This window comes from Cladophialophora yegresii (assembly GCF_000585515.1).
Source record: "Cladophialophora yegresii CBS 114405 chromosome Unknown aczIN-supercont1.4, whole genome shotgun sequence".
NCBI classification, from domain to species: domain Eukaryota; kingdom Fungi; phylum Ascomycota; class Eurotiomycetes; order Chaetothyriales; family Herpotrichiellaceae; genus Cladophialophora; species Cladophialophora yegresii.
The window spans coordinates 1,912,587-1,937,869 of NW_006913048.1; the positions used below are offsets into that span (position 1 = coordinate 1,912,587).

At 53.7% G+C, this 25,283-nt stretch overlaps 10 protein-coding genes across 10 annotated transcripts; 5 read left to right on the plus strand and 5 right to left on the minus strand.

Annotated features, from left to right (window-relative positions):
- Window positions 1-341: 341 nt before the first annotated feature.
- On the plus strand, window positions 342-2,345 carry A1O7_06017 (uncharacterized protein; the record flags this gene model as incomplete). The annotated part of the gene is made up of 3 exons (XM_007760023.1): window positions 342-978; window positions 1,072-1,760; window positions 1,872-2,345. 3 exons carry the CDS (start codon window positions 342-344, stop codon window positions 2,343-2,345), a joined length of 1,800 nt encoding a protein of 599 aa, XP_007758213.1.
- A 1,868-nt stretch (window positions 2,346-4,213) lies between these two features.
- Window positions 4,214-6,026, plus strand: A1O7_06018 (uncharacterized protein; the record flags this gene model as incomplete). Its single annotated transcript, XM_007760024.1, has 6 exons — window positions 4,214-4,413; window positions 4,473-4,772; window positions 4,860-5,210; window positions 5,262-5,644; window positions 5,717-5,753; window positions 5,804-6,026. 6 exons carry the CDS (start codon window positions 4,214-4,216, stop codon window positions 6,024-6,026), a joined length of 1,494 nt encoding a protein of 497 aa, XP_007758214.1.
- Window positions 6,027-6,648: 622 nt separating this feature from the next.
- Window positions 6,649-7,002, minus strand: A1O7_06019 (uncharacterized protein; the record flags this gene model as incomplete). Its single annotated transcript, XM_007760025.1, has 2 exons — window positions 6,649-6,920; window positions 6,978-7,002. 2 exons carry the CDS (start codon window positions 7,000-7,002, stop codon window positions 6,649-6,651), a joined length of 297 nt encoding a protein of 98 aa, XP_007758215.1.
- Window positions 7,003-7,556: 554 nt separating this feature from the next.
- On the plus strand, window positions 7,557-10,058 carry A1O7_06020 (uncharacterized protein; the record flags this gene model as incomplete). The annotated part of the gene is made up of 1 exon (XM_007760026.1): window positions 7,557-10,058. The coding sequence occupies one exon, from the start codon at window positions 7,557-7,559 to the stop codon at window positions 10,056-10,058; it is 2,502 nt and encodes an 833-aa protein (XP_007758216.1).
- Window positions 10,059-10,507: 449 nt separating this feature from the next.
- On the minus strand, window positions 10,508-13,355 carry A1O7_06021 (E3 ubiquitin-protein ligase hulA; the record flags this gene model as incomplete). The annotated part of the gene is made up of 9 exons (XM_007760027.1): window positions 10,508-10,607; window positions 10,663-11,058; window positions 11,114-11,545; window positions 11,597-12,767; window positions 12,817-12,950; window positions 13,003-13,108; window positions 13,160-13,198; window positions 13,256-13,278; window positions 13,333-13,355. The coding sequence occupies 9 exons, from the start codon at window positions 13,353-13,355 to the stop codon at window positions 10,508-10,510; spliced, it is 2,424 nt and encodes an 807-aa protein (XP_007758217.1).
- Window positions 13,356-14,764: 1,409 nt separating this feature from the next.
- Window positions 14,765-15,176, minus strand: A1O7_06022 (uncharacterized protein; the record flags this gene model as incomplete). Its single annotated transcript, XM_007760028.1, has 2 exons — window positions 14,765-15,037; window positions 15,111-15,176. 2 exons carry the CDS (start codon window positions 15,174-15,176, stop codon window positions 14,765-14,767), a joined length of 339 nt encoding a protein of 112 aa, XP_007758218.1.
- A 617-nt stretch (window positions 15,177-15,793) lies between these two features.
- On the plus strand, window positions 15,794-17,221 carry A1O7_06023 (uncharacterized protein; the record flags this gene model as incomplete). Its single annotated transcript, XM_007760029.1, has 2 exons — window positions 15,794-16,232; window positions 16,287-17,221. 2 exons carry the CDS (start codon window positions 15,794-15,796, stop codon window positions 17,219-17,221), a joined length of 1,374 nt encoding a protein of 457 aa, XP_007758219.1.
- Window positions 17,222-17,587: 366 nt separating this feature from the next.
- On the minus strand, window positions 17,588-19,015 carry A1O7_06024 (uncharacterized protein; the record flags this gene model as incomplete). The annotated part of the gene is made up of 1 exon (XM_007760030.1): window positions 17,588-19,015. One exon carries the CDS (start codon window positions 19,013-19,015, stop codon window positions 17,588-17,590), a length of 1,428 nt encoding a protein of 475 aa, XP_007758220.1.
- A 608-nt stretch (window positions 19,016-19,623) lies between these two features.
- Window positions 19,624-21,312, minus strand: A1O7_06025 (uncharacterized protein; the record flags this gene model as incomplete). Its single annotated transcript, XM_007760031.1, has 1 exon — window positions 19,624-21,312. One exon carries the CDS (start codon window positions 21,310-21,312, stop codon window positions 19,624-19,626), a length of 1,689 nt encoding a protein of 562 aa, XP_007758221.1.
- A 580-nt stretch (window positions 21,313-21,892) lies between these two features.
- Window positions 21,893-24,115, plus strand: A1O7_06026 (uncharacterized protein; the record flags this gene model as incomplete). The annotated part of the gene is made up of 1 exon (XM_007760032.1): window positions 21,893-24,115. One exon carries the CDS (start codon window positions 21,893-21,895, stop codon window positions 24,113-24,115), a length of 2,223 nt encoding a protein of 740 aa, XP_007758222.1.
- Window positions 24,116-25,283: the final 1,168 nt, after the last annotated feature.

Here is a 25,283-nt window from a genome sequence, read left to right on the forward strand (position 1 = left end):
CTCTGGATTCTGCTTGATCTTGTCCCTACGGTCCAAGACATCCTCCAGCACAGCTTGCTTATTACAGCACCAGTACGCAGTCACGTCGCGCTCACGATGCTCTGAAGAGACAGTAAGGAGACCGGATCGCCGGTGCGGCTTCCGAAATAGGCGATGACGACATATGGTCGGAGATTCTTTCGCTGCAACGATGAGACTCTCAAAACTTCAAGCATTGATGATGATTATGAGAAGTTGGTCTGAAATGAGCTACCGGTAGGCAAAGACGGATTTCCTTCACCCCCCCCCCCCCCCCCCCGTGTTTATCTCTCAGTCTCTCGTTTGTATGTCGCGGCTGCACGATGTCGCAAAAGTCCAGCTACACGACCCCGAAATGGTGGAAAGAAGCCGTCATCTATCAAATCTACCCGTCGTCCTTTCAGGACAGCAACTCCGACGGCTGGGGCGACGTTAAAGGCATAACATCTCGCGTCGACTACCTGAAACAGCTGGGCATCGATGTCGTCTGGACGTCGCCTATCTATAAATCGCCCCAAGCGGATATGGGCTACGACATCGCCGACTACAAGGTGATTGACCCCATCTATGGCTCAATCGAGGATGTGGACAACCTCATTTCGGAACTGAAAAAGCGAGATATGAAACTGATGATGGACCTCGTGGTCAACCACACGTCGAACATGCACCCGTGGTTTCTTGAGTCGCGCTCCTCGAAAACAAACCCCAAGCGGGATTGGTACATATGGAAACCGCCCAAAGCTGTCAGTAATGCCGGCGTGACCGAGCCGCCAAACAACTGGGCACAAATCCTAGGAGAAGCAAATTCAGCCTGGACATACGACACAGAGACCGGCGAGTATTATCTGTCTGTCTTCACGCCTGACCAACCGGACCTCAACTGGGAGAACCCGGATGTAAGGGACGCCGTCTGGGATGTGATGCGCTTCTGGCTTGACCGCGGCGTGGCAGGATTTCGCAGTAAGTCGCCTCGATAGGCTCATCATAACCGCGGCATTACCAAGTGCTATCGTAGCTCCTTGCCGTTCGCAGTGCTAATGTTATTGATACAAGTGGACGTGATCAACATGATTTCTAAAGTGCCGACCTATCCCGATGCTCCTGTGGTCCTTGACCCAAAAACCCATCAGTACCAACCGGGGACGCAATTCTTCGTCAACGGCCCCAAACTACACGACTACCTTCGCGAGATGAACCAGCAAGTCCTCTCCAAATACGACACCATCACTGTAGGCGAAATGCCAGGCGTATCGGATGAAAACGAGATCCTGCGCACAGTGGGCGCCAACGCTGGAGAACTCAACATGATATTCATCTTTGATATCGTCGACATTGACAAGCCGAACGTGCGCATGGCATTGAAACCATGGGACGTCAAGGAGATGAAGAAGATTATCACGAGGTGGCAACGCTGCATGATCGAGCGAGATGGATGGAACTCTGTCTTCATCGAGAACCACGATAACCCGCGAAGCGTCAGTCGCTACACGGACGACAGCGACGAGTGGCGGGAAAAGGGCGCCAAGTTGCTTGCCCTCATGCAAACGACACTCGGAGGCACTCTGTTCGTCTACCAAGGTGAAGAAATCGGCATGCGCAACGCGCCTACGCACTGGAACATCTCCGAGGAGTACAAGGACATCGAGACGATAAACTACTGGAAGAAATGCCAGCAGATATACAAGGACAACCCGGAAAAGCTAGAAGAAGGCAAGAAAATCATCCACATGAAAGCCAGAGACGTAAGTGTCCCCGATGAACAAGCAGGATCAGCTTTTCTACCGCATGCTACATATCAGACCTGCATTCTCTTATAGCGTGGTTCTTCACATGGCTAACGAACATCTAAATAGCACGCGAGAACCCCCATGCAGTGGGACAGCTCGGCCAATGCTGGCTTCTGCAACGAGGGCGTCAAACCGTGGATGCGCGTCATGGACGATTTCAAGCACGGCATCAACGCGGAAGACCAGATGAAGCAAGGTACCGGCACCAACAGCAACAGCGAGCTGTCCACATGGCAGTTCTGGCAGCGAGGCATCCATGACCGCAAGAAACATGCCGATGTCTTCGTCTACGGCGATTACCAAGAACTTTCGCCCGAAGACCCTAATGTCCTGGCATATATCCGCACAAGCGAGGCGGGGGAACAATGGCTGGTCGTTCTCAATTTCTCGGCCAAGGATGTGGAGTGGCCGTTGCCTGAGACCCCGGCGGTCGATTTCTGGGCTTGCAGTACGTATACAAAAGGGCGGCCTGAGAAGCCGCAGATGGGGCGCACAGCGTTGAGGCCGTGGGAGGGCCTTCTCGCCAAATGCAAGACATGAGGAACTTCCAGTCCAGGCTAGATGTCCCGCGAGACAATGGCAGAAGGAGCTGGCTCTTCGATAGACGTATGGATAGATAGATAGACAGACAGACAAACAGTCAGACAGAGAGACAGACAAGCAAACAGACGAGCAGACAGGAGTCAGGACAGCATATATAGACTTTCCTAGAACCCGGGACTGACTAGGTACTGTGCTATATGTCCGATAGATTGATCCTCCAGAGCAGTCCAACGAAATGCCACACCCATCACACTACGCCTGCGTAGCCAAGCTAGGTTGGATATTCCACCACTCGCTCATTCGAAAAACCAGGGAAGCCCCAGAAGCCAGCCGGGCAGCAACCGTGGCAGGGAGGGCCACGAAGAGTAACGGAAGCACAGAACCAGAGGCAGGACCAGAGGCAGAACCGGAACCAGACTGAGGCTCAACACTTTGTCCTTTTCTCACCGACTGAACTGGACTGGGTCGATCGTAATAGTTAGATCTGATTATCCGCACCGACCTGACCAGTGACCTTCTCCACTCTGCAACGTTAGTTTCGTCCATATCATGACCCAGCGGCCTCTGCTTTGTTCGCGCGATGGCACGTCTTCCCTTCTTGACGAACTTGTGACTCCTGCACAAACCCGTTTCTGTAAGTTGGCCGCGCCGCCAGTATATCAGAATCTCGCATGGTCATCCTGGTGTCCGAAGTCCTTCTTGAGAATAGGCGACATACGGCCATGCTCAGGTCTTCCTCGGTCTGTCTTGAGCGCGCATGCATGACACGCAAAGCGGCTTCATCTCGACGAGCACAGAGCGTTGGACAGTAGAAGGCCTGGACACAGTGTAATAGAGGCAGAGCGCCTCGGAGGAAAAGAAAACGGTTTAGCTCATTGGCTGAGCGGCGCCTCACAGGCTGAGCGCGGCTTCAATCCGCCCCCGCGCGCTTGCTTCGTAGCCGTTCCGCACTCGGACCTTCCGCTCCTAGTCGCTAATTAGCGATGTGTGAACTGGCAAAACATCCACACTCCTGCTGGGTACTGTAGCTCTGCGCGTATTGGTGGTCTGCATTCCATATAGGGACATTCTCCGGTGCACCCAGGATGCCAGTGCCAGTCCTGTAGAGGGTATGGGCTGGTGTCGCCCTGCAGGGCACGCAGGATAAGGGATGTGCTCGCGGTTCCGGACCGAAGACCTGGTGCTGTGTACTGTACGAGGAGATGCCCTGCGCGACCTCACGCCCTGTGAGACGTGGAGAAAGCTTCCCCCGCTTTTCGTTGGCTAGAGGGCATCTCCAATCTCCAGGGGACCTCATACTGTTGCCGTGGCGTCAGCCTCTACGGCAAGAAATTCTAGATCCAACCGACTGGCGTAGAGTAGCAATCACTTGATCCGCTGGAAGAAGTGTTCGCGCGGCTATCCCGATATTTTCTGCGGATCGGGTTGCTTCCGAGCAGAGAGTTTGCTTGTCTGCGTCGATCGCAGTCTAAAGCAATTACTTAGCTGAGTCAAGCCCCGGGGCGTGCGGAGTGGCAGCCATTGAAGCAATGAAATGCCAGGAAAATAGTCTCCAGCTCCATGCAACCCCATATCCGGGGAAGGTTGACTGGACGCCACGAGCGGAATCATTGTGACAGTGGTGATGACAGTGCTCGGTAGCGAACCTCGGTCTGTTAGCGTATCCAACGTCTATCAACGACCAGGATTTTGATAGCAGGACGATAAATGGAACGGTGGAGCCACTGCGATCCAGACAGTCCTCGATTCCAAACCTCTAAAATTTCCTGCCTTTGTTCCTGCCATCGTCGCGGCTCGAAATATCTGTGCAGCTATCGCTTTGAGCCAGAGGCTCTGCTGAAGGTGTAATCATTGAATCCGGTACAATGGCTGAGAAGGAGATCCACGACAGGTCCGAGATCGAGGACGTGCCTGTCGACAAGGATGCTGTGGACTTCAACAGCCTGAGCATAAAAGGCGAGGCTCAAGAAATAGACCGCGCCTTGGAAAAGAAGGTGCTGCTGAAGACTGATCTCAACCTGGTCCCCATCCTCTTCCTTCTTTTTCTCTGCGCCTTCATTGACCGGTGAGCTCATTGAAATTCAAGTGCGCTGAACCTCCCCAAGTTGACATACGTTACTCTAGAATAAATATCGGCAATGCACGAATCCAGGGTCTGGAGGAGGACCTCAACATGCACGGCCAGGATTACAACATCGCCTTGTTCACGTTCTTCATCTTGTACATCTTGTTAGAGGTCCCTTCCAACCTCCTGCTGAAAAGGATTCGGCCGTCAATCTTCATTCCATCCATCATGTTAGGCTGGGGCGTGGTCACGGTCTGCCAGGGCGTTACACATTCGTTCGCAGGGCTCGTGGTCTGTCGCATCATCATCGGTGCGCTAGAGGCCGGGTTCTTCCCGGGCTGTCTCTATCTCATCTCAATGTAAGTCGCGCCAGTCAAGCAGCGCCGTTTGACAGGCCAGGGGTCAAACAGGAGGTACAAAATCAGGCCATGCTGATAATGGAATAGGTTCTACAAGCGCCACGAACTCCAATGGCGATTCAATCTGTTCTTTTCTGCTTCCATCATAGCCGGCGCTTTCAGCGGTCTCCTGGCGTATGCCATTGCCCATATGGACGGCATCGGAAGCTATGCCGGGTGGAGATGGATCTTCATCCTCGAAGGCATCTTCACCGTCGTCGTAGCCGTTGCTGCGTACTGGATCGTCCCGGATTGGCCAGAGACGGCGAAGTTCCTGAAGCCCGCCGAACGAGAGCTACTCATCGCTCGACTGGCAATGGATGTCGAGGGTGCCAACATGAGCCACTGGAACAACAAGACAGCTAGGCGTGTCTTCAGCGACATCAAAATCTACCTTGGGTCAGTAAGATATTGGCCACATTGCGTGCATGGAAGGGCTAACCGGGATAGTATTCTTATGTACTTGGGAATAGTCACGACCAGCTATTCAGGAGCATTCTTCACCCCGACGATCTTGAAACAGCTTGGTTGGACCTCGATCCATGCACAAGTCATGTCGATTCCCATTTTCGTCTTTGCGACTGTCTGCGCGTTGACGTGCGCTGTTCTCAGCGACAAAATGCATCACCGCTTTGGGTTCATCCTTGGAGGCTGTCTCCTTGCGACTATCGGATACGCCATCTTGTTGAACATGCATCACGTTGCAGTCGGAGTCCGATATTTCGCTCTTTTCGCGATCGTTGGCGGCGGGTATATCGCACAGCCAATTACCCTCGTGTGGTTAAACAACAATGTCTCTGGCCATTACAAGCGTAGTGTCAGCTCCGCGATGAGTAAGTCGTCCAGCTCTGGGCCCTTGAGCATTAGTTGCGATCCACCGTCCAAACAAGGCTAACAAGAACCAGTGGTCGGATTTGGTAACTGTGGTGGTATCATTGCATCGTAAGTTGAATCAGAATGCCCGTAGAGTTTTCGCCTAACAGATGCGCCAGTAACATGTTCTTGGCGAGTCAAGCACCAGAGTATGAACTTGGATATGGACTAGGTCTCGGCCTCGTCTGGCTCTGCGTCCTCAGCTCTGTGCTGTTCCTGTTCCATATCAGGCGCGAGAACAAACTGCGCGATCAGGGCCGAAGGGATGACAGATACGATCTGCCCGACGACGAGAAGAACAACCTTGGAGATGATCATCCTGGCTTCCGTTTTACGTACTGAATTTCCCGGCGGAGAGTTTCCTGTTGATATAGCGAGTTGGTGCCGTCACAGAAAGTGTATCCGACTGAGATTGTGTCGTCAGAAGCGAAGTCCGTGAAGCTAGAGAGAGAATCCCCAGCGGAAAGGCATTAAAGACACGAAAGAAACCCAGATCGAGAAATTTGACCATCGAAATGACAGCGAGAATGTGCACCCCATTAAGCCTCACTCCAAGGCTGTAAGAGCGTGAACAGCGCATTCTGTGCAAATTTCAACGAATATCTGTAGCTTCCCGGCGCCTTGATGCGAGAGTGCTGATAAGTCCTTTGACCGAGAGAAGAATCCAAGAAAGCTTCGAGGGGCGGGTTATAGCTCATCTCCAACCAGCACCAAGTTAACATTCAGTTATGCAGTGGTCGATGGATCACATACTCTTCTTCCAGGAGTGATCATTCCTCCTCAACACTTCCTCCACAATAAGGGCATTGCCGCTTGTCCCTCACGATTCGGCGGAAATGTTGATATCGTGTTCCGGTCGGAGATGTCCTTGCCGTCTGTCTCTGACCTGAAGAATAGGTGACAAGCGCTTGGGAACTCGCGAATAGGGTTGTTGTTGTTGTTGTCTAGATTCACACTCTTTCAATCACACATGTTTCGTCGACCCGATGACATCGCCGCGGACTTTCTCCCAATCAATGCTGTTATCTAGCTCCTCATCCACGAGTCCCACGATTGTGATGTTGTCGCCTCTCACAAGGTATAGGCCATGACTGACCTGCGAGCTGGGCTCGGGGTCGTCTGCCGGCCGGATAATGCGTTCGACCGTGTCGTTAAGAACAATGTTGGTGACTTGGTCGCATGAGAGCAGCGTTCCGACCAGAGTCCTGCCGTCTACCGTAATGACAATGACTTTTTCTGCACAGACATGCGTCAGTAAGCGTTACGGAGCTGAAGAGAGTCGCTTCTACGCACTGTCGATGTAGGTTTGCAAAGACATTGCGACGGATCAGGACGGGGTAGTCGAGAAGCGGAGTGATAATAGTTGCAGAAGGAACGAGGGAGAGCAGCGATTGCTCGGGTAGATATTCGAGGTCTAGCAAGAAGCACTCTTCATGGTATTCACGGTCCAGCGACTCAGGCAGTATGACCGATATAGTTGACATCGGCGAGAACAAAAGCTGCTGTTGGAAACTTTGTTCTCCAAAAATGCGGTAGACCCACACGTAAGGCTGGAGTTCAGCCTTGTCTCAGCCTCATCTGTGATGACCACCAGGATGTCAATCCATTTGGAGCGCAGAGGAGGCAAATCATATTCTCCTGCCACATCGTGAATAGTTATTGATCTCCAAATCATGTCACCTCCGCCGCATTATAATTCACCTGGCTATTCTGAAATGCCCACGTCGACTGCGCCGCAGTGAAAGCGAAAGTGACACCGGCTCCGACAGATGATCCTCACTACGGGGGTCATACAGGCAGTATCTGTCTATACCATACAAAGCGCATCCTCCTCTTGCCTAGAGTCCTGCCACTCTTCTGGATTCTCCAACAATGGACGAACTGGCATCTCCAGCTGCCCCAGCGACAACCTCTGTTTCCCCCAACATTGAGCATCTCCTCTCACGTTGGCCCGTGGCCAGTACACTGAGCCACCATCTCCCAGTAGGCGATCTAATCACAGTGTCTCGACTCAGCGTGACGCTACGGGCTCTTCTGCACGGCTTCAAATCACCGCCAAAGGACGTCCCAGACATATTAGAGCCATCCAACTCAGTACGCCCAGAACTATACATCGGCCACCACGGCACCGTCTACTGGCAACGGCTCAAAGACAGGGCCCCCTTCGAATGCTCTTCGCAGACGCACACGAAAGGCCCCGCACCAAAGCCGTGTCTTTACTGCTCACGGCCGATCTGCGACGCCTGCATCGTCCGGGACTCGATGTTCAAGGGGCACGAGAACACCTTCCCGAAACGGGTGCGATGTCTCTGCAAGCAATGCTGGGAGTCAGGCAACAATAGCCAAACAAGTCGGTATCCACTTGCTCTTGCACCTCCGCCTGGGAAGGAGGATTCCTCTGGTCCCCCTTCATCTTCATCGCCTTCTCCCTTGACTCACAAACAATGGTACGACCCGTCAGGCTCGACACGCGACTATTGCACCTGCACCCTCATAAGGGACGGCATCCTCTGTCTCGAGTGCAAGGCCGCCCAGAACAGCTCGGCAGTCTCTACTTCCACTTCCGCAAGCGAACCACGATGCCACGGCCAATCCTGCACCAACACACTCACACCGGAGGACGAAGACCGCCGCCGCATCTGCCTATGGTGCAACAAGGCCCTGCCCCGCCCGCTCGGCGGCACGACACGCCACCACTGGACGCAGAAGATCATCGAGGCGCGGGCCCGCCACGCCGCGTCCCGGTCTGCGGACGTGGAGGAATGGAATCGCAAACGGCTAAAAGAGCGGACGATGTCGCGACGTGAGATGCGCGGCGACGACGCCGTCCGGGACGATCCCGATGCCGACCTCCCGCAATTGGTGCGTCATCTCGACACGATCAATTATCAGAACTACATGGCCCAATCGTCCGCGCCGAGCCCGGACATCGTCTTCGCGTCCAAGACCGGGTACTGGCGGTACAGTCGGGGATTCATGCTGGCTATGAGGCCGCGTTGCGCATTGGTTCTTCCGCTACCTCGATGCGTCTGGCTGAAGGCAGAAACTGCCGGTGCCGGAACAGACATGGTATTTGCCCAGACGAATGGCGAAAAGGCACAAGACCGGCTTGCGCTACGTGAGGCGATGATGCATAAAATGCCAAGAGCCCGTCTCTCGCAATGGTGTGCCTACAGGACCGTGATCATGGAGTGTCTTCTTGAACGAAAATTGACTTACGAGGCGACTCGGGAGTTCATGCAACGAGAGCACGACTTCGAGGCCAGCACGGAGGAGTATCGCAAGGTGCTGGGCGTGTGGACCTCGCAGGAGCGGCTGCGCCAATCGCTCGAATACGACTTAGGCACGCCCATGAAAGGCAAGGAAAAGCATGTTGCGTTGCCTAAGAGAGACCACTTGTCTCTCGGGGGCAAGGCCGCTGCCTTTTCTGGTAACCCATACATCAAGGGCCGACATATCGACTCTGACAACGACCACTCCTCACAAATGAGCAGTCCTGAATATTTACGCAGAAGAACAGCATCAGGCGGCTCGGACGCCACCTTTTCTGGGAAAGACAACCTATACATTAAGGGCCACCACATCAACATTCATAACGACCCCTCTGCACAACCGAGCCGCCCCAGATCTGTGTCTCTACGCAGAATCACAGGAGAAGAAGACCCCTCTACAAAAGCGAATAGCCCTGGGTTTGGCTCTCTACGCAGAAGAACAAGAGAAGACGACCCCTCCACACAAACGAGTCGCCCTGGGTTCTTCCGCAGAAGCGCAGGAGAAGGCGGCTCGGACGCCACAATCTCTGGAAACGACAATCCACATATTGAGGGCCAAGACATCGACTCTGACAACGATCCGTCTACACAAACGGGTAACCCTAGGTCTCTACGCAGAAGAACAACAGGAGAAGACGGCCCCTTCACACAAACGAACAGCCCCAGGTCTGGGTCTCTACGCAGAAAAACAACAAGAGAAGAAGACCCCTCTACCCAAACGATCAGCCCTGGGTCTGCGGCTGTGTCTCTACGCAGAAGAACAGGATCAAGCGACTCGGGCGCGCATACGTCCAAATCGAGTTGTCGAGACCGCCTCGACGACCTTGATCTCCGCATCCAATATGCACTTAGACACAGACCAACTCGGGACCCGCCATACTTGGCGCAGCCCTTTACCCTGGCATCGTCGTCGTCGTCGTCGCATTCGACCACAATGCTACAGGCCGTGCTGATACCATCTACCAGAAGCCTGAATGCAGTGCAACCAGACGCCAACGAGGAGCCGCCCCCGTATGATGCAGATGGGTGGACGTGGCCTGAGGAAGTTGAGAATGGGCATGAGCATGAGCATGAGCACGAGCACCGCCAAGCAGAACGGTGAAGTGCGCTGTCTGGCGGGTGCTCACATTGCGCGCATTTTATGGTTCCCAAGTGGTTGTATGACACCAATACTCCATCATCTGGACCTGCTTGCTTTGCTCCAACTCTGTACGCTGCCACCCAGGTACAACGCTACCTCAGCGACGCATTGTCACCCCAAAACAACGCTCGTCACGGGACAGGCGTAAGGATCCGACCCAAGATAATCCTTGTACAGGTTCCCAAATTCATCTCCGTGCACTCGGTGCATATCAACAAAGGTTATGCGCTCTTCAACAGCACACCATAAGTCACGCGGCGCCACTGACTGTGCTTCACTGCTTCCATAGACCTCACTAAAGGTTAGGCAAGCCCGTCCTCTTATCCTCTGCCACACCACAGCCCTTGCTCTCCATGGTGATGATCGGCTGCAATTCGCTAAAGGGGTCGCCCAGGCTTCCAAGCGTCGGACTATTCTTGACCAAAGCCCAATGTCTCCTCGACGGCTGTCGAAAGCTTGCCGTTTAGCGCTTCGTATGTCTTGTAGGGCGGAAGGTCAAGACGGTTAAAGCTGCCTTCTTGTTAGCGAGTGATCTCAAAACGAACTGTCGGGACACAAGACGCACCAGGTATGACTCTTGGGTAGAGCATTTATCTCTCCAGCTTTCTCGATCGTGAATCTTCTCGGACCGTCGCTACCTTGCAAATCCTTGAATCCATTAACAGGAATACGGCTTGTTCCAGTAGCGAACTGCAACAAGCGCGATTTCTGCTCTGCGTCCCACGACCTGATGACTTTCCAGAAGTTTTGGATGACCTCATCTTGTTCTTGGTACCCGCGGTAGTCGGTGTGCTTCTTCCAGTCATCGACATCGATATCAGCGATACCGCCAATCAAAAGCTCGAGCTCACGCTCGTCGAAGACATTGACCAGATCAGCAGGGATGAGTTCGTTGAAGCCTGTGATAAAAGCGTTGAACTGTTCTTCGACGCGTTTCTGGATCTTCCATTCCGTGAGAAGTCTGAAGGACGCCAGTCAGCCGAATCCGCAGTGTTACCGGGTAACTGGGTACTTACTCGACATATTCTCTCTTATTCTCATTCGTGACAGGAATGTCTCGCCCGCCAGGCTTGAGATCTATCGTCTTTGTCTCACCAAATTGTTCATCTTCAATAGAAAAGGTCTGGTCAAGGACGTCGGTAATATCATTGTCCAGCATCCAAGTCAAGTTCTTATGATATTCCTCGTCAACACCTTCCATATCGTTGATCGTCACTTTCTTTCGCAGCATCATCTTGTAGAACGCGCCAATGAAGAAGGAGTCCAAGAAACGACGATGGAAGATTGCCAGGCCGACCACTCGTCCGATGAATTTGAAATAGTTCAGATGCTCCGGATTGATGCCAGAGTGGGGGTTAATCTGCAGGGTATAGTTGTCGTGTGCTGAGTATTCGAACAAACAGTAGAAAGGGTTGAACATTTCGTGTGAGAGCAAGAAGAAAAATTCACTGTGGCAGACGTTAGCAGAAACAAAGGATCACATCTTCAGGCATACTCACCGGGAAAGACCTCCGTAGTCGAGACCATCCTCCCCGTCGAACTTGATCATCAGGCGCTTCTTCAGGTCGGTCGCGCTCTGTCGCATGATTTCGGCGTACGAGTCTTCGAAGATCGCACCACGGCGTACTTTGATGTGGCACTGGCCAGACAGGATCCGCAATGCTGGTTGCGAGCGGAAATAGATCAATTTCCGTCTGAAATCACGCTTATACTGCGGCACGCCCTGATCCAGTGAGGATGGCAGTCGTGGATCATCCCAAGTGGTGGTCTTTGTGTTATGGTCGACGAAATACACGCGGGCAGTGTTGGTGAGTCGCATTTCCCATCCGCTGGGCAAGGGTCCCAGTTGTGAGACCGGCTGTTGTTGGATGGTAGTGTTGTTCCCGGCAGGATTGTTGCCGTACATTCTAATATACTGCTGTCTTCTGGGGTCCACCCAAGTCGTGGTGCGGGTGTTGTGGTCGACAAAATAAGCGCGACCTTCAGGGGTATGTCTCTGCTCCCACCCAGCAGGAAGTTCGCCAGTTCCGGCAGTCGTTGCTCCTGTAGCCATCATTGAGACTGCGTTCGGTGGCTGGGGCGATCCTCGAGAATCCTGCAAGTTGGGCGAGTTGGCGCCCGTTCGATCCTCGGGAAGCATGCGGTTCTGGTGGCGAGTCCGCTCCATTTGCATATTCGCTTCGGCGCGGTTGCGTGCCTCCAACTCGCTCATATGATTTGAAGGCCTCGTCCATGTCGTGGTCCTCGTGTTGTGATCGACGTAGTAAGTCCTGCCAAGGTTGTCTTCTCTACGTTCCCAGCCCGCAGGTAGCCGTCCCTGACTGTCCTCGAAGGAGCTGAACCCGCCAGATCTCCCACCACTGGTGGTGCCGTTCGGTTGTGATGGCGCATTGGGTGGATTAACCGCCGCGGTCGAAGACCTTGCCTCTCCAGAGCCTGACGTCGCCGTCCGGGATGCGGGACTTCTGGCTCGGACGGGGAGTGCTTGATTAACATTGGTACTGCTGCCGGCATGGAGACTCGAGGCCCCATTTACACTTGGCGCGGTGCTCGGAGCGGGTCGATTCTGTTGAGGCGGAGGTGTTGAGAGGTTCGTAGAGAGATTGACGATCAATTTTCCGTGGACGACAAGGTTATCGGTGCTCTTCTTAAGATCCTTGGTAAGCATTTCTAGATAAAGATCAGTTTGTGTTCCAGTTTTGCAATGCTTATGAAATACCGTCTGCGCCCATGTCCAGGTCGATGACATCGCCGATGCGGATATTGATGACACCAAGGAAGCCTTGGTCCTTCTTCTTGAACTTCTTCTGGTCGAAGATCTGGATTGCCAAAATGCTGTCTTCTGTCACTCTCCTAGTGGACAGTCAACGTTATGCTCCAATCCTCTCCGGCTTGGGTGACGGACATATCAAACGCTTCATTCCAATAAGGATTCAAGGTCTTTCTGATGACGGAGGTTGTCCTCGTTTGTTCCCCGGAGATGGTCGCAACAGCGAATGGGTCGGGAAAGCCTGTATCTACTTAGCATATAAGTCCTCGTAGCTTCCAAGTGTTGTGCCCACGGAAGACATCTCTTTTGTACAGGCCGTCAGCCGCAATAACTGTGCCAAGTCAGTTTCGAGCGCCGGATAGACCGCAGAGAAAAGAACTCGACGAACTTGTCACTCGCAGATTAGGCTCTCTAATTCCTTGAAGTCAGCCTGAGTTCACGCTTGATGGGATTCGAGCCACGTACGCAGGCAGGTTTGCTTCAGGCATCCTGGATGTTTGACCGCAGGACCGTGGTCCAGGAGTGTAGCCTGCGGACAGCTGCAATCGGCGGGGTAACTCGGTTCACAGCAGAGTCGTGCTCGTAGTTAACACTCTGCAGAGTCCGCTTCGCAACAGCAATATCCTAGGGTGGAGAAAGTGATGGACCGTGGACAGCGAAGTTGTTGTAGGCGCGCAATCGTATTTGGCAATGAATTACTCAGTCTTTGGAGGCCGTTTGAACTTTGGGAGTCTCAATGGTGGCGCAGTCGCGCTAAGAGAGCGGAAGGTACGGTACATATGAAGACAGGCCAAACGCAAAGGCAACCTCGTCGCTCAGGTCATGCTTGCATAATAAGAACGATTGCGGTCAACAGTGCCACCGTTCGCGTAAGGATAACCACCGTTGCTGGCAAAATCGAACTGTCCTTCCTTCTGACTGGGAGGTAGAAAGTGTGTCTCTCAGGCCAGCGCTGATGGAGCAGGAAGCGTGACGCTTATGTCATAGAGGCCCGTAAGGCAACGAGGCCATAGTCAAGTCAATTCATCAACACGAGCATTCATTCATACCGTGATGCCCCGTACTTTTCAATAAGGCGAGGAAACATGCCGCTCATCAAGACCAACTCTTATGGCACTGTGGATCTCGTCCCAGCGGTGGTTTTAGGCTGCTAGCAGGCTTCGTCTGGGTTCTGGTCCTTTAGATTTCATACCTCTTACAGTTCCGGCGCCTTGGCCCTTCCAATATTGACGCGTTTGATTCCAAGATGACTGATTGATGAGCCACTAAACCTGCACCACCCGTGGAATTCTTTCCTGTCGGATGGGAGCTCCCTTTCATTGTGCCCTGATGCCCAGCGCAAGTGCAGTCGGGGACTTCTCCAAATTGATCGCAGCCCTCCCAGCGCCTAATTGTGTCGCGTGCCACCCTGGAAACGACGTTCTCGAGACTGACGCAAGCTCTGATACCGCTCAGTACGGTGCATACCCACGGCCGCGTCCTCTAAACCCACCCCGCGGAGTGCCCCTCGGTGCGCCGTAGCCACCACCATAGCCGCCGCCGAAACCTCCTCGTCCGCCAAACCCCCCTCGACCACCGCGCATAGGGCCGCCTCTCCCTCGACCTCGCGTCATGCCAGGAAGGTTGGTGCGTTTAGGCACGACCTGCGCGGTCCTCGTCAGCATCATCTCTCCAACATTCGCGCCTTGTCACACACCTTTAATGCACGACCACGGAAGGTACTTTCGTTGAGCACCAACGCCTGAGCCACCAGCCCTGGTTCTGAAAATTCCACATATGCATACCTGCGCGACGGGGTTCCATTAGCAATCCATCTCTTGCCAGGCAGCATGAAATGATTTTCTTGAAAGGTGTCCAGCTCTTAAAACAAGCCTCGTGTGGAAGTGCTTGGATGTTTTTAAACCCACCCTTTGGGATGACCAGTAAACTTGTCAAGGAGGATCGTGACGCGGTTGATGGTCCCGGGCCCAGTTGCGAAGTGTGCTTGGATCTCTTCCGGTGTCGCCTGGTAGTCCACATTACCGACAAAGATGCTGCGCGCGTCCACGTCTTCGCGGTCCTCTCTAGGCACGCTCTCCGACGACTGTTCAAGGTGACTTTGCATCTCGCGCAGCTTGGCGGCTTCAGACTCCATCTCGGCAACGCGCCTCTTCATTGCTGCAATCTCTTCCTGTAGATATAGTCAGCGCAGATATCGTGGTGACGAGGCTGCGACTCTGCAACGCCGCGAGCGGTGTCCTTACTTCTTCCTCACCACCATCGTCGTGGCTGTCTTTGCGCTCATCTCTGACATCTTCTGTGTCGGCCATCTTGATGCTCTGTGTGGATGAGAAGGTTGGGGCTGTAGAACGAAAAGTCAAGTGGTGGCAGTTGGAAACTTCAAAGGCTTATTGGAGTACTTGAAACGGCGACGAGTCTGGTGAAAGCACAAGTCGTCGGACTGAATAGGAGAACAGTGGCGGAGCGGCGCTGGATTCACACCGCACAACGGAAAACTTCACGTCGTGACGATAGCTAGGCTGAAGTCGTAGTGACGGCCTGCTCAGTGAATGGCAGTGGCAGCCAAATTAAAACCCGGACAGGCCTTGAGCGAGTTCTGCATGTTTTGAGCCGCATGCGGCCACCTGAATAGGCGAGACAGGCTCCGTGGCTCCCCAGATACGGAGGATCAAGCGACGCACAGGGGCAGGAGAGGGCACAAGGGGGGTCGTGCCGCCTTTAGGCTTCATTGGCTTCAATTAAAAGAGTTTGCCCCAGTAATTTAGCAGTCCACATGGCAGCCGTGGCTATATGCCGATGACGCCTCCGCCTTACGGGAAGCGTAAAGTCCCAGGAGTGCTGAGTGCGTGCCCTGGCTCTTCATCTGTCTTCTTCAGTTGCCTGAAGAGACAACTCAGCACGTTTCGTCCGGTCTCGCCATATTGTCATGACAACTAGGGAAGATGAACAAGTATGTGCCCTAAGCGCCGCCGACAGGGAGCAGCTGGCAGGCTTCGCGAAAGATGGCGCCGTCTCCAGTAGTCGAACTTCCCCACGAAACTTTACGCAAGCCTGCAGGATTCTAGGAACCTTCTTCGTCTTCTTCATCACATGGGGCGTGGCATCTTCCTTCAGTGCATACCAGGCCTTCTATGAGCAGGACCTGCTTGCGGACCATACTCCCTCTGTCATATCATGGATTGGCACTGTCCAAGTCTGTTTGCTGGGCTTCACGGGGATCGTCTCAGGTGCTCTATATGACCGCGGTTATATCCGAACCTTGTTGGTGGTGGGAGGCACCATGGTTGTCTTTGGCTTTATGATGCTGAGCCTTGCGAAGGAGTACTATCAGGTCATCCTCGCGCAGGGTGTGTGTGTTGGCCTCGGTGAGCTTCCATTGTCTGATGCCGACCAGCAACTTGTACTGACCCGCGTTCCAGGCAGCGGCATGATTTATATCCCGTCGATCGCAGTCATCAGCCAGACATTCACTGCCAAACAACGTCCTCTTGCGATCGGCGGATCTTCATCTGGAGCAGCCATAGGCGGGATCGTGCTGCCCATCATGTTCCGCCAACTGCAGCCCGAGATAGGCTTCGGCTGGGTCAACCGTATCTTTGGGTTCATAATCCTCGCCATGATAGTAGCCACCTACTTCCTCCTTCGACCCGATCCGACGCATCGACGTCCCAAAGGACCGTTGTTTGATCCTTCTGCCATTAGGGAGCCACCATTCGTGGTGTTGTTTGGAGGCTTGTTCTTCGTTTTCCTCGGCTACTGGGTGCCTCTGATTTTCGTCACACCCTATGCCCAGTTTTCGATCAAGACGAGCGTCTCCTACGCCTTCTACCTTTTGGCTATCCTCAATGCAGGCAGCTTCGCCGGTCGGATCCTTCCTGCCCTGGTCGCGCACAGAGTTGGCCCCGCCCTCGTCCTCTCAGCCGGGAGTGTCTGTCTGGGCGTTCTGATCCTAGGATGGATAGCTATCCACGACATTGCTGGCATCACGGTATGGGCCGTTCTCGTGGGGTTCATGGCAGGCATCACTGTTGCCATCCCGGCGGCAGTCGTCCCTCTCATGTCCCCGACACCGAGCGTCGTCGGCGCAAGGACCGGTATGGCTTGGTCAGGCGCTGCTTTCGCGGGCTTGATAGGTACGCCGATTGCTGGTGCCCTCGTCGACACCACAACCGACAACTACACACACGGCCAAGCGTTCGGGGGCGCTGCCAGTCTGTTCGGAGGCTTGCTTCTCATCTATCCCGCTGTGACGATTGCTAGGGGGAACAAGCGCTACCGTACGCCAACTCGGCCGCAAGCAAACATGGAAACATCCTTGCAGCCAATCGAGCTTGGTAAGAGCGGATCGGAATGAAGTCTTCGAGGCCGTTGGGACGATAATACCAGAAGATCACGGTTCTACCATATGTTCTCATGGACAGGGTAGACGGATCAGACCATGAAGGTCACAACGAGGCGGTATGGGGCAGAAACAGTACGGCAAAAAAGTCTGCCTATCTACAACTCATCCAGGGACCATCACTGGAGGTACCGGACGGGTCAATCTAATACGCAAGCTCTCAGCACGGTGAAAATATGCGGGCACCTGTATATAGAGCACGTTGAGGAATGTACAGATATCGGACAGACGAATGAATACGGTCTCCTGAAGATGCCTGTCCACCAGCAAATGATAGGGACGAGAACAACTCCCACTCTGCCTGCTTTTTCCGGCACCCATTTACACCTTCACCCTCCACCTCCACCGCCAGCCCAGGCAAGCCCATCGACTGAGCACGAAGGTTCCCATGCCCAAGGCGGTGACAGCACACATAAAGCCCACCATTACCCTCGCACCCGCCGCCTCCACCAATTGGCCACTGATGGGGATACACACCAATGCAGCCAAACTCCCGATAAAATAGCAAGTGCCATAGAATCGCCCAAACTGGTCTGCTTCACAGAGCTGACCGATACATGCCGGTGTTAGCGCCATCCAGCTGCCGGTGCCGAATCCAAACAACGTGCAGAAAACGTATAGTGCGGCGAGGGAATTATGACCGAATGGAAGCCAGATAATCAGCATCAGCAGAAGTGTAAAGAGGATCATGGCCAGCAACGTATTGAACCGACCGATCGAGTCGGATATATATCCCGGAATAATTCGTCCGAAGCAGCTGCTTGCGTTCAGCACAGAGATGATGTAAAAGCCGGTATCATGAGGAAACCCAGTGCCGTAGTTTGCGTATGTCGGGAGGATCCCCAGCGCACCAAAGAGGACGATCTCAAATGCAAAGACGCTGATGGTGAGGAACGTGAACTTCAGGTCCCCAAACAAACTGAGACTGATGATGGCCTGCTTCCGTGCATCGGGAGAGGGTGGAAGACGTGGTTTCATCAATACGTTCGCGATGGCTAAGCAGCCGAAGAATAGAAAGCCTAGAATGCGCATCGACCACGCATAGCCGTACTTGGGCAGCGTGTCGCGTAGGATCAACGGGATTGTGAAACCGCCAAACGATGACCCAACCATCGCGATGCCGTGAGCAAGCCCTCGTCGCCGCTTGAACCAGTGGGAGACCACTGCCAAACTTGTCGTTGTCAGGGTTGCACCTCCAATTCCTCCCAGAAAGCCCAGACACAACAGGAATTGCCAGTATTTCTGGCACTCTGCAAGGAGGAATACCATGACGATGTAACTTATGCTACCAAGCAGGGCAATCCAGCGTGGTCCATAACGGTCAAAGAGCGGCCCGACCCATATGCCCAGTCCGAGGGCGAGGTAAACGAAGACGGAAGGTATCCATCCAATGTCGCGGGATGTATAGGCTGAGAGTTGGTGGGTTTGAAGGTATTCCTGGACAGTACCAATGGAGACCATAAAGCCAAACGAAGCAAATAGAGCGAGGCATGCACCTGTTAGGACTAGCCATGCCTGAAGGCCGCCCTCGGGGAACTCGTCGTTGGGAAGCGAATTCGTTTCGGGGTCTTCGACGTTGATAGTGTCGATGTGCTTGTTGCTGTCGTCGACGTCTGGTTGTGGGTTTGAAAATGCAGGTACTGTAGACCCTGATTCCTCCTTGCTGGTCTCGGTAAAATATGCCAGCTCATGCCTTCCTAGGTCATTTGAGTGGACCTCTTGGACGGAAGGCAGCGAAGCAGCGTCCATTGATGCAGGCGTTGCTGATTTCTGTGTCAAGGTATCTGGACTGAATCACAGTGAAGCCATTTCTATCCTCCGACCTCAGCATCGTCATCGCGCCCTTTGACCGGACAGCTCCTGCAACTAAAAATTTGTGAGACCAGATTTAGTCCCCTGGGTGGGGATGAAAATGGAGAGGGGAGGATCGCTCTTCTCCGGCGCATCCAGGTCCTCAAATGGCACATCAGGTCCGGAAGGTTCTCTATGCGGAAAGGAGGAGCTAGGCTGGACTGCTTCCACGAGTACATACCTCGCGTGGCATTGGAATACATGCAAGGCCGGTTGTTGCAGCGCATGACTCGATGCAAATCCCGTAACATCATTAGCGGCTGTTGTCATCGATCGCCGTGGCTCGAGACATCGAGAATCTGCGGCTCAGACTTGCCTTTTCACCTTCATGAGCCAGCTTGGCGGTTGCAACACGTTCTTGAAACGCTTGCATCCAGCTCAAAGCTTAGAAGCCTCAGAAGTATCTGTGTTTTGTCATCACCGCCGCCGATTTGCGCGCTTCGCCCCCGAGGTGATCGTTTAGCACTCCTTCCCTCCGACGCTGTGGGATGAGACCGAAGACCGTGTCATCTTGCAGCCCCCAAGACAGCTGTCCCCTTCACCCTCCCTTTACCGACGTCCATCTTCGCAGTTTTGGCGCCAAACTGAATTGCTCTCTTCCTCTCTGAGGCCACAGTGCGCATCCCTAATTCCCACGCTGCCAGCCTTAACAGCATTTTTGCAGGCTCAAGGTCTTCGGGCTGGGTCACTCGACCCGTTTGTTCATAATGTCTTGGAATCTTCTTTCCAACTCTAAATCCGCATTTTTCCCATACTGGAAGGGCTAAAGAAAACTTTACGAGATCTTCGTCGAGGTAAGGATAACGCACCTCTTTTCCCCAGTGGCTCATAACACGGTCATCGCGACCCAGATTACGCGTGCCGATCCGGTTAAAGTCGAGCTCAAGTTCGTCTCCGAGGCCAGTGAACCCTCCTCGGGAGAATGCCGCAGCATGTCGGGAATATCCACCATATAGCTCATCTGCGCCCAGTCCAGAGAGCAGGACTCTAGCAGAGGAGGTGGCAAGCTTGGCCTCCGCAGCCGGGAGCTGTGGGGGTTCGGACAAGCTTCCAGTGCCGCGGGCAGCAAAGTAGAGTGCCATGGCTATGGAAAGATCCATTTCTGTATTGTGCGGGTACATGAGTCGTTGTATGGTAGCTGTGTGGGCTTGTGATTCGGTGTAGGGAATATCGATTGCGACGAACCTCCACTGTCGACCCGGGCATACCTGACAAAGCTCAGCAAAACTGCTGCGGCCTGTCACTCGATCCGGGCACACCTCGTAGGCGGATTCTATAGCGTTAGCCATGGCAGCGATGGAACGTGGATTCTCGAATGCCACATTCAACAGATCTATTGCTTCTTCCTTGGGTAGCACTTCATGCATGAGACGAGCAAGCAATGTGCAATCTAGTCCTCCAGAGAAAAGGACTGCAACTTTTGCAGCATCGGATCCCAGTTGTCTGGGAGAGTGAACTGGAATGTTCCTAACCCTGGTTGCCACAGCACTCTTTAAATGCTGCAAAACATTGATAACACTAGTAGAAGACGGAATCGGTTCAATGTCATACGGCGGTTGCGTCTGATTGAAGATGGCGCGCCCGCTAAGCCACGGCAGCTCGCCGCGCACGATGTGCCCATCTTCCAGCGAAACAAAATGGAGGGCCGACGTGGAGACCTCGGTGTCTCCTGCGGCCAATGGACTTGTGAAAGCACTACACAACGTCAGCGAGTCCTCCTTGCCGCGGGCAACAAGTAGTGAGCGCCGTCCCAGTTGATCTCTGCCGTAATAAACGGTAGAATTTGGCGCATCGAAGAAGACGAATGCGAAGGGTCCCGCTATGGCTGACAAAACCTGGACTATACAATGCCGACGATTTTGGGAGCCACCCGAGTGTGAGGCATGGACAAGGAGATCGAATATGCGTGCCGAGTCGTTCCCGTGAACCGCAGACCTCTCTACTTTCCAGGCCTCTCCATTCCAGCAAAGGACAGATCCAGAAGAGGGTTCCTGCAGCGGCTGCTGTTGGACATAATCCCCTCGCAGGGCTAGAACAGAAGAGACGAATGTCAGATCTATGTCGCTGGATGCGGCAGGGACTGCGATGTGTAACTGTTTGTAGCTGTCCGGCCCTCTTGCAATCAACTCGTCCTTGACAAGGTCGTCCGGGCCAAGCTCACGTGCTCTCGCTAGAGAAAAGAAAATGCCGCACATGAAGCTGAACTGGCTGTCTAAAGTGTCGAATCGTCGCGGCGACTTCCTGCGGACGAATGTACCTCGATGCGATTGCGTGAGGTGGACATGAGATAGACATGAAGCAGAAATGAAATGGAAGTGAGAGACGAACTTCGAACGAGATAATGCTAAATCCTCGACGAATAAGAAGTCGCAAATCCTGACCCACATGTGCGGCTGCACGATGCCGACATTGGCGGCCTTGCAATATCTCCGACAGTTATGCAGGGCTGCGACAAGTCATCGTTACAAAGAAGGGATTGAAGCGTTCCAGCTTCGTCGAAAAGGAGACTCTGTCGCGGCACATCAGCATCAGAAACTATTGCAGACTCGAGTCTCCTCATCTCAGCGATACCCTACGAGCCCGAGGACCATATCGTCGCGTGACGTCTGCTCGGGATTGTCGTCATTCAGCATGTACTACCACTGAATTGGTGGTTGCACCAGGCTGAACCCACCTCCATTCACGAAGCATGGTGTGTGGCTGCTGATCACCGGCTAATGTCAAAGATACGCTACATTCATCTGCCAAATGTCACCGAACGACAGCCATGCAGCTATGGACACCGAGCAGAAAGCCGTACCGACGGAAACGTCTGAGCCAAATCTCATAGATTTAGACCCAGACCCAGCTACAGGGGTGCTCGCTCGCGACGCCGACACTCCTGGAGATGTGATTCCGGAAAGAGCCACTGAACCAGGGTTGGACGCCGCAGAGAAGATACACAGACTTGATACCAACGATCCCAAGACTGACAACAACCATGTGCCGTCACCAAAAGTCCTTCCCTCCACTCCTCCACCTCCCGAACCCCCAGCTGCTAGCGAGAAGCCATACCTCGACCCTACTCCGAAGACTCCAGCTATATCAAGACATGCGTCTGTACGGTTACCAGAAGACGAGTATAATGAGAAAGACCCAGCCTATGCCCAGGACACAGAGGATAACAATGCAGAGCTGCCTAATCAGAAGTCGGGCAACGACCCAGATGCAGACTCTACATCAGAAATACAGAGTATCATGGACCAATTCGATGATGAGACAGCAGCTCCTTCGAAGGAATCCATTATGTCTCCCATACACGAAATGTCAGGCCCTATCCTTGGCTCAGCCAGTGGGTTTCCAGTAAGGAGATCAAGCTTGGAACCCCTCCGATCTCGGGACCTCGACACCGTAACATCTCCAGTCATCTCTCATCACTCAGAAAAGCCTCTGCCTTCGCCGCCTCAAGATGCTTTGAACCATGAGTCAAGTCAACTGAGGAGCCCACCGTTGAAGGGCCCTGGGCACGCCTCGACAACTTCTCTTCCGGCGCAGCCACCGCCGCCAGAACCCGAACCTGAATTACCGTTTGACTTTCACCGATTTCTCGAGCAGCTACGGCACAAATCGGCTGATCCGGTCGCCAAATTCCTTCGCTCGTTTCTAACAGAGTTTGGAAAGAAGCAATGGATGGTTCACGAACAGGTCAAGATTATAGGCGACTTTCTGGCATTTATCACAAATAAGATGGCTCTCTGTGATGTTTGGCGAGAAGTGTCGGATAATGAATTCGACAACGCCAAGGAGGGAATGGAAAAGCTTGTAATGAATCGACTGTACTCCCAGACCTTTTCTCCAGCAATTCCCCCACCACCTCAAGTTGGGCGGTCAAGATCCAGAGGCAGGCGGAAAGAGTTGGAAAAGGCCTCGGTGCCAGGACGACGTGGCCAGCATCAGGAAGACGTGGAGCGTGACGACATTCTGGCGCAGAAGATAAGGATTTACAGCTGGGTCCGAGAAGAGCACCTCGACATCGCTCCGGTGGGCCCCAACGGCGAGAGGTTCCTCAAGCTTGCACAACAGGAGCTTCTCAAGATCAAGGGCTATCGAGCGCCCAGGGACAAGGTCATTTGCGTTCTCAACTGCTGCAAGGTCATATTCGGCCTGCTCAAGAATTCAAAGAGCTCGGACACCTCAGCAGATTCATTCGTGCCCCTTTTGATCTACGTGGTTCTGCAGGCCAACCCAGAGAATATGGTCTCCAACGTGCAGTATATTCTGCGCTTCCGAAATCAGGAGAAGCTCGTCGGCGAGGCCGGGTACTATCTCTCTTCACTGTCTGGCGCAATCCAGTTCATTGAAGGTCTGGATCGCACAACTCTCACTGTCAGTGATGAGGAATTCGAGCGTAACGTCGAGAACGCGGTGGCAGAAATCGCCGAGCAAAACCGTCAAAACGAGGCACTCAGCCCAATCGCCGGGTTTGCAGAGAAATCGTCACTCGCAGAGCCGGAACTCACACCCCGGAACTCTATGGACGTGACGTCGACGTCGCGGAGCCCCATCCGCAGGGATTCGAACAGGCAAAACACCAGCTCCGGCGACGGCTCGGATGACAGTGTTGCGGGCTTGTTGAGGACAATCCAAAGGCCGCTTTCCACGATCGGACGGATATTCTCCGATCAGGATACGTCGTCTCAGGAGCGCCGGCCGAGCCCGAACCCAGCCCCTCGGCCTCCTCCCCGATTGAGTCCAAGTGTATTCCAACCGCCACCTTCTCAACCTCAGGCCGGTGCCGTACCCTCTTACGATGCGCAAGAATCCGCGGCGCGTCAGGCGAGTGCTGAAGCGGCTGAAGCACGACGCATCTCCAGAGTCGAACACAGGACTGTGGTCGACACTCTATGTGGGATGTTTCCGAACTTGGACAAGGAGGTCATCGATGACGTGGTGCGGCAGAAGGAAGGTCGAGTAGGGCTTGCGGTGGACGCTTGCCTGGCGTTGACCGCTGGGAGTTGATCAGAAGGATCAGCGTGTCTATCTGGGACGTTTTCCTGATTGAAAGGATCAAGGAAGCGCCTAAATGTGTTGAGCTGTGTTGTAATGTTAAAAGCGGGTGAAGGCTGCTGGCGAGAGGATCACGCTTCAAGGACAACCTAGGCAACCAAACGCACGCTTCCTTCTGGTCAGTGAACATTTCTTCAGTACCCTAGTACCGGTCCAGCCTCAGGCCCTAGCAGGGGAGATGCAGACTGAGCTGCATATTCTCAACCTCTAATAGGAACCGCCAGTTGACTGGTCATCTGCTATGACCTGTACCGCAATCCCCAGTACGCTGTACTGAAGCAGAAGTGATCGCAACCGCTCGTGACTCTCTGTGGCAGGCACACGGACTGTGTCGAGAAGCGAACCCTATAATTGCAACTGCAGTTTGAAATTTCCCATGACTTGTCAAGACCGACGGTCGCTACCGGCCAGCCAGGAGCCGATTGAGCAATGTCATATGTGAACCTCGGTGTGCACGGTCCCGGTCGCACGTGCTCTGGGACAACCAAGCAAGAGGCAATACTCAGGCCAGACAGTGTCATGCATGCTACAGTCCTCGTAGGTGGGAGGTACGAGTACGTACCGTGAAAACCGGATTCGCAAACATTTCCGTGTACGTGCTCTGCGATTCAGCCGGCCTGGGGAAGTTGACGAAGCACGGGATAGCCAGGCTGCGCCGGGTCTAAAAAAACAAAAAAAATAGACTTCAATGCACGCAGAGCGAGTGACTCGTGCAAATGCATGGAGTCTGCACGGTCTACTTAGCAGTACGTAGGTAGCTCATGCGTTGGGGCTGAAGGGACTTGCCGTCGCGCAGCGTTGTTCCCTTGTCGGGGCGGGTGACTATGTAAACATCTCGACCTCGACCTAGAATCGGTCCTGCATGCATACCCGTACACGGTAGACTGGCTGGGCATACTGGGATACCGTGGGTCTAAACGACGAAAGACGAAGGCTTGCGGGGTTGAGTCATTATCGACGGAAGGTTGACTGTGTACAAACGCATCCAATGGGCCCTGCGTCAACGGTACGGTATCACTTCTCGAACTACCACCTACTTACTGTGTGTAGCATCTTCACCTCTGAGAGGGGAACTTGGAGCGGGAATAGTCGCGTTCCGACATCTTCACGCGCGGCTGAT